General features: G+C 34.6%; 1 protein-coding gene across 1 annotated transcript in view; it reads right to left on the bottom strand.

Annotated features, from left to right (window-relative positions):
• Window positions 1-702: 702 nt before the first annotated feature.
• F5 (coagulation factor V) overlaps window positions 703-7,919 on the bottom strand; it is a 45,143-nt gene continuing 37,926 nt past the window's right edge. The window contains exons 18-25 of the mRNA XM_032220181.1: window positions 7,735-7,851; window positions 7,298-7,369; window positions 6,570-6,664; window positions 5,125-5,280; window positions 3,820-3,964; window positions 3,421-3,569; window positions 2,152-2,334; window positions 703-1,113 (exon numbers count right to left, since the gene is read on the bottom strand). Of these exons, the coding sequence (XP_032076072.1) occupies window positions 967-1,113; window positions 2,152-2,334; window positions 3,421-3,569; window positions 3,820-3,964; window positions 5,125-5,280; window positions 6,570-6,664; window positions 7,298-7,369; window positions 7,735-7,851 (1,064 nt within the window). The 3' untranslated portion in view covers window positions 703-966. The remainder of the gene's footprint in view (window positions 1,114-2,151; window positions 2,335-3,420; window positions 3,570-3,819; window positions 3,965-5,124; window positions 5,281-6,569; window positions 6,665-7,297; window positions 7,370-7,734; window positions 7,852-7,919) is intronic.

The raw sequence follows: 7,919 nt of genomic DNA, 5'->3' as shown, positions 1-7,919 counted from the left end.
AATTTACTTTGTGCACATTTCTTTTTTTGTATTGTCCTACACTCCCCTTCCTTTTTTGATTGTAAGCCGCCCTGAGTCCCCTCAGGGAAAAGGGCGGCCTATAAATAAACTACAAACTACAAACTACAAACTTAATAACCAGGGTTTGTTGAAGAATTGTTTTGGTATATAATGGGTTTGGGTATGCTTATCCTTGATTCATTGGAATTGATTCATTTTTGGTGTATGTTAGATAATTCAAATGAATCATTTTAATTGATTATATTAGTCATTTTGATTCATTCTTCAGACCCAACATTATTTCATAGAGACTGTTGAAAGGCACCATTGATATCAGCATTTGTGCCTCTGATCTAACAGTTAATGTTGTTTGTCTTCATTAAAAGTTCCCTTTCAACTCCTGATGATTTACATAACTACATCCATACTTTTCCTAGCATCATTAAGTGGACCATTAAATGCTATTGCCTTCTTTAATTTCCCAATCCATTTTATTGGCATAGATGTTTCAGTTGATCATCTATGTACTAACCAGGACCAACCTGGTTTAACTTTCTAGATCAGCCTACTTGAACTAGAGGATCTTATCTGCTAAAATTTATTTTAGTATTGTCATAATAGGCCCTCAGGAGAAAGTATAACAATTTCTTTTTGAAATGAAATGTTTTCTATTTTGAGAAGAGGAAAACACAAGAAACATGGTACTCGCAAAAAAATAAGATTTTATTGTATTAGGATGTACATTCATGATTAAAGTGGCAGTACAATTATTCATTGTAAAGTCACTTCAGTTAAGTTATTTTGATTGATAAAGCTGTAGCTGAAAATTCTTTGAGAAGGATAGCTTTTTTACGCTACTACAGTTTTATTATGCTTTTGTTTTTCTTTCCTTTTAAAAAACAGAATTAGTAATAAGAAAACTTGAAACTTTGATGTTGCTTGATTTGATAATCTTCTGCCCAAGCCTTAAAAAACATCACAACCAAACAGTTCTATTCGGAGTGCAATATATTGATTCCATGTTTTGGGGATGATACGAATGAACCTGGACAATATAGGAGGTTTGAAAAAGTGTTTGACATGTCCATTAGTGTTAACATTTCCTGTGAAAACCTAAATATAAAGCAAAAGAATAAATTAGCATCATATGCAAACAAATGAACATTTCAAACATAAATCTTCAAAATTACCACAGAATATCATCAGGAAAATTATTTTATGTCTCAGATCACCTCAATAACACATTATTTGTGGGCTTTTTTAGATAAATAAACCTATCAATTGCCTTATGATTTCAACTATTGTTCCATTATTTGAAATACATCTTATTATTGACTGCCAATGAGCTATGTCAAACTCATGCAAATTGTGAAGCATGTATTGTCCTGACTGATGACACAGTCAAGTGCTTTTAATTGAGAAATCTCATATTGTTGGAATTCCAGGAAAAAAATCAGCCATAGGAAAAAAATAGGGGACATGACTTTGGTGATTACAATCTTTCCAGGCCCTCTAGGGAAGGGAAAGGCTTCATTAGATTTCTGGGTTAATGTACATTATCATCATTTTCTCCTTTGTTGGTAAAACAGTATGAGGTAAAAAAAAAAACCTGTTATATTAAAATTTAGCCATGCCTGGAATGTAAGAGAAACCAAACTAATTCTGAGAATGTTCATAAAGCACAGGAAATTATACCAGCATTGGCTTGTCATTTTTATAGTAAGAATACTAGGACTATGACCCACAGGAGATAATTGATCTGTGATAGGACTCATGGTTGTCCAGGTTTTTAAGCAGTGATCTTTCCAGGGAACTAGTCTGCAAAATGATCTGCTAACCTGTCCCACTATTATCAACCACTGCTCCATCTGTACCCTTCGTTTCACCTGAATTAATAGAGACCTCTGATGCCCACCTAATTACAAATTTAACAATGTACTATGGCAAACTGTAGGAGCTGTAACAAAACCAAACGTCATAGTACAGAGTTACTAATTCCCAAAGGATAGATTAAAACCTATGAAGAGGGATATGAGGATTTTTCGGCCTTATATGTTCCCAACATAATACCATACATATGGTAATAAAATAATAAACTTGGAAGACACAATTTAGTTAATCAAATCCATCTGTAAGATAAGTAATTGGTACCTTTTCCATGGAAGTGCAAACATCCAAATAAGGCTTCCATGTTGAATCTTCATCAGTATAATGGATGGAAAATGTTTTCACATACATTTCTGTAGACATTGATGTGGCTCCTTGAGTTATTATGCTTGTTATTTTTGTAAGATGTTTCAGGTCAATTTGTAGCCATTGATCTTTGTTGTTTACCTAAAGGATTAATAAGGTTCATCTTATCATGTTCCTCTTAGCAATTGAACCCTAATTATCTACAACCTGCAACTAATTGAGTCACATGGAAGTGCACAGGAAATCTGAACTCATTAATATGTAAATTAAATGCTATTAAAAATCCAAGAGAATACATGAAGCCTACTTACCCTAAATTTAAACAACACAAACACAAATATGATCTCCAATCAAAAAAAAACCTTAACTACTGTAGAATTAATGGAATTTCTTCTCCCTCTGTTTTACTTTTCTTTCTTATAAAAGTAGAACACATTTAGTGCTCAGGACACAAATTTCTTCAAAGATGCTTCTTGTATTAATTCTTGCAATATAACTTTTTTTCTAATCCAAACAATTGTCACTGGAACTAATAGTCTCCTGGAGTTCTGGGTACTCCATCTCTGGGGGTTTTCAAGTAAAGATTGGACAACTATTTATCTGGAATAAAATAAGGACCTCTACCCTGGGCAGAAGGTTGAATTAGAAGATCTCCAAGGTCCCTTCCAGCCTGATGATTCGATGATTTCATAAATACAATAAGCAATCATTTAAAGACTCCTATATTATACAAGAATACCAATAAGAGAGACACTATTAACTGACATACAACTCTGAAACTGCTGTCATATAATTTGTGAAGTGATCTTTACTAAGAAGAAATAAAAGTGTGGGAAGAAATATTAACTAGCTTGTTTCACAGGATCTTATTTTTTTTTACCTCCCGAAATAAGCGCTTGGCCTTATTTTTGGGGAGGTCTTATTATTTTTGAGGTGCGGGAGACAGCAACCGTGGCCATCTCATGGCTACTGCTGTGTTGCATTATTTTGGGGGAGGGCTTGTTTTAGCGCATGCTAAAAGGATTGGGCTTATTATCCGGGGAGGTCTTATTTTCAGAGAAAGAGGGTACTACGTAAGTAACAATTTAACATCATTCAAAATATACCAGTCATATCACCTGTGTTCTCTATGCCACTGATAGATAGTATTTAATTTAATGGAAACCTAAAAATTTTTAAAATGCAACTACAAAAATTATCAGGTAACTTAGTTGGTTTTGTTTTTACCTTTGGTTGCCAAGCATTTGTTCGCCCTTTCAAATTGAGTCGTGCAAGGGATGGTTCCCATGAACTCCACCAAGTCTTCTTATAAGAAGAGGCTGTAATAGCTGAATTCTCGATAGCCCCACTTTCCATTCCCAAAGGCATAGAACACCCTGTTTTAAGTACATATCCTTGTTAGATTTTTCTAATGCTATCATATTCAAGAAAAGATACCAGCAGGCTTGGAATTATATTTCTACAGATGGTTTGGTAATTTAATCTCCCCCCCCCCCCGCTAATATTCATCCCTTATATAAAATCTCATTTCTCTTGCACTTCCAATCTTTTTGATAACATTAAACTCAACTTTCATCTCTTTCTCCTCATTTGATGATATGTGCCAAATGTCTGTTTATGCCTTACCTTCAACTTCACAACCCAGCAGTTCAATGCGGAACGTTGGTCTGTTGTAGAACTTGGTTGGATGCAGCCTGATATATCTGGCAATTATAGGAGGATCAATGTGGTTTTCTTTTACTTTGGTACCATCTGAATTACCCTCAAAATGCTGAGGAAAAAAAAGTCCACATTCTATAAATTATGTCTCACATTTTAAAATAAAAATATTTGAATCTGGAAAATTAAAGTGACTTTGAGCCTGTTCACTCTTTAGCAATTATTGGTTTTCAGTGAGATTGCACATCAAAACAAGCACTGAATTATTTCGGTGAGAACTGAGGATCAGAAAGTTTCTTTCATATTGCAAGTGTCCTGCTACTTTTATTTGCCTTATTTTCTTGGTGTTTTTAATAGGGTTATAGTCAGTGGTGGGTTCCGGCAGCTACTACTGCCGGTTCACTCAGGGACGCACCCCATACATGGCCACTTGATGTACGCTGCATGTGCATGCTCAGTACAACAAGCCAAAAACAAGATGGCGCTGCCTACAATGCTACTGGGAGAACCAGTTAAGGAGCATGGCAGGCCTGGGTCACTGATGGTTCCAGCAACCCAGGCTGCCAAGCTACTACCAGTTTGGCCGGTAGCTATTACTGGTTATAGCTTACCAGCTACTACTGGTTATAACTTACAATTGTTCTCTCTATTTTCCCTGTCAAACACAATGTATTCCAGTATCTATCTATCTATCTATCTATCTATCTATCTATCTATCTATCTATCTATCTATCATCTATCTATCAAATAGCAATGATGCATCATCTGTAAACAAAGGTACACAGGAATTCTTATCCACATTCAACATACCTCTAATGTCATCACAAGCATTCTTTATACATTTGTCAATAAATATACCGGTATTAAACTACTTTAAATCATACATGTTGTTCCCAGCTATAATTCTCCTTTTAATAATTTCTTTTATTATTTACAAGTTAAAAGAAGGACAAGAAGAAATTACCTGCCCATAATTTACATTCTTTCCTATACATTAATTAAATATTTTCGAGGTTTTACATCCCTTTTTCTCATTAAAAATTAACCTGGATTTAGAAACCTACTTCCTTAAAAAGAAAACAAAATGAAAAAGGACAAGATAGTAAATGGAACATTTTTATCAGTTTAAGAGATGTGTAAAGAATATATAATTTTCATACTATTCTCTTTCATATATTAATTTTTGAAAGGATAAAAACTCTTAACATTGCTTCTACATATTTTCAAACAGAAAAGAAGAATGAAGATTTCAGATAGGGGAAACATGCAAACCATTTGTGTTTTGGGATGTCTTCCTTTAAAAGTAATCCACTTTCGCCCATCTTTGCTGTAGGCAACATAATATTCCACAGTATACAAATGTTTCAGTAGTTGCATGGCTCCTTGAGTCTGAATGCCTGTGAGGACAACTTGTCTTTGTAGGTCTACCTATACAATAACAACAAAAAATATGAATCTGTATTATCCCAGTTTCATTTCTTCAGTTAAAATATATTCTGTACCATACTGGATGGAAATACATGATCGGTTCAAGAACTCTGTCTCCGAAAAATGAACAGAAGTTTATCACCTCCTCTATCAATTTACAAACACAAAACATACTGAAGGTTAAAATCTAGTTTATCTTTGATGGTAGAAGAACATCCTCTCTAATGTAAGCCAAGGTAAATAGTATGTTCTACACTAATCTGTCTTGCAGTCTTCACCATCTGTTGTCTAAGACTACTATCATTCTCAACCTAAAATCAGAGCCAACCAAAATACTCTTGATTTGAAATATAGTGATGTGAAAACTGGATTCATGTATGACACTAAGCCATAGTGTGTCAAATTTTGTTCTTTTAATTGCTAGACTTTTGTAATCTCATAATTATATATAGAATGTGTGAATCTAGAAAACTATAGCTTAACACAATGTAGCAACCACATATAAAATTGATTGTATGTATGAAATAATATGCAGAACCTGAATATCTGAATATCTTTGTAGCAGTCAAGTTTCTTTTCACAAAGAAAATCAAAATAATAAATGATTCATTATTTATGCAAATTAAAATATAACACTCATATTATTTTACAGCTTTGATAAATATTTGCAGAGCTATCAAGGAAGTAGACTAAACCAATAGACTAAATAAGTAAATGACTAGCTGATTATAGTCAGGACTGTAGAGCAGTGGTGGGTTGCTAACCAGTTCACTACTGTTTCGCTCGTGCGCACATGCGCAGAAGCGTCTTGGCGGGTGAGTGGACCCTCCCACACTGCCACTACCGGTTCAGCCAAACCAGGCTGAACCGGGAGCAACCCACCTCTGCCGTAGAGATGAATGTAATGAAATTAAGTGCATATCAAGATTTTGCTTTCTAACTCTCCCAAGTGGGAACTCAATTTTCAAATATTCCTTATCCTGTGCATTTAATTCACAATCTCCCATAGTTTAAGGTGACAAAAACAACATTTTAATATTAAAATCAGAGATAGGTTATTCCCAGTTTGGCCTGGATCGGGCTCTGCCCACCCGCCCATACGCTTCTGAGCATGCGCAGAAGTGTTGTGCGGGGAGCACACGGAAGCGCGTCCAAACCAGTAGTAAAAAAAATTGGCAACCCACCACTGATTAAAATGTTAATATTATTAATGCCTCAAAAATAGCAGTGCATTCCATGATGATTTCCACAACCAAATCACATTGTGGTGTTGCAATTAATTGTTGTACCTGAATCCATGGATGTTCATTTTCCTTCTTTATGATGCTCCAAGCATTATATTTTCCACCATTATTCAGTCTTGCTAGCTTAGGCTCCCAATATCCTGTACAGAAACATGGAAAAGTAATTTTTGCAGAACAACGTCAAAAAGATACGGCTGCTTTCCATGGTGATTTTCATTTTTTACTTTAAAAATTGTAAAAAAAATATTATTTTCATAGCAGGAAATATTTTATTTAGTTTTTAATTTATATTTATTTGTATCCCACTTTAATTATTTTACAAATAACTTGAGGCAAGCAACATACCTAAAAATCCTTCCTTCTCCTATTTTCTCCACAGCAATAACCCTGTGAGGTGGATTGGGCTAAGAGAAGATGAATGGCCCAAGGTCAAAAATACAGATAAAAATTATCAATTATCAATTGTCTGTTATAAAAGAATTGGAACCAAGAAGCAGAAACAAAAAAAATCTGAAATGTTCCAAAAATGCTTTGAATACTGTATGCTAGGTATTGGGAGCCCAATATATACTGATAATTAATGATCTTTTCTCGCCTCTTGATATTATGAGACTATTATTTCTAGCACCATATAAATAAAACATGTCCCATGTGTAATTTAATCTATAGAACTGAGTGTTCATTAGAGCCACACAATTCGGTAGATGAACCTCTGGATATAGGATTTCCAAATAACAAGATTTTTGGCATAACAGCTTTAAAATTCAACCTACCAACATGATCTGAAGCAGTGATCTGTGAGTCTTGTATTATCCCACTTTCCAGCCCCATTGGTAATTTACAATCTGCAGAGGGAGAACAGACAGCATGGTGGTGTTACATTACATTTTCCTAAATTCTGGCATTAAGCAGACTACTCCTTATTAAACCCAACAGGAGAGTACCTATCTTAAGTATGTGCAGCTAGGAAGAGGCAAAGACACAAGCAGATTATATAGTATTGATATTATAATGGGACATGTGCCTTCCCCCAAATCCTGGAAATATTTCAAATGCCTGCTAACTAGGGAATGTGCTAGTGATGTCATCTACATGTTATCCGTTTAAAAAAACCTGGGATCTCAGAACTGCTCCCCACCCCTTTTTCTGTAGCACAAACTTTAGTGAAGCTGATATGCCTTGTAAAATTAGTATGGTTAAGCTCTGTTACCTTTATCAATGACAGTAAAAAGAGCCTTCATTCCTCTTTCCTGATATTCTCCAACTTCTGTTTTTAAAAGCCAGGTGCCAATTTTGGATGGTTTCATTTTGATGGTGGTGAATGTACCTTGAAAGCAGAGTGGAAAAATGTTAATTTTAAAAATAGGTTTAAATTCCAAGAATTTGAATCATATA

Source organism: Thamnophis elegans, chromosome 6, assembly GCF_009769535.1.
Source record: "Thamnophis elegans isolate rThaEle1 chromosome 6, rThaEle1.pri, whole genome shotgun sequence".
Taxonomy (NCBI): Eukaryota; Metazoa; Chordata; class Lepidosauria; order Squamata; family Colubridae; genus Thamnophis; species Thamnophis elegans.
The sequence above is the reverse complement of the archived record's forward strand: the minus strand, read 5'-3'. Positions and strand labels throughout refer to the sequence as shown.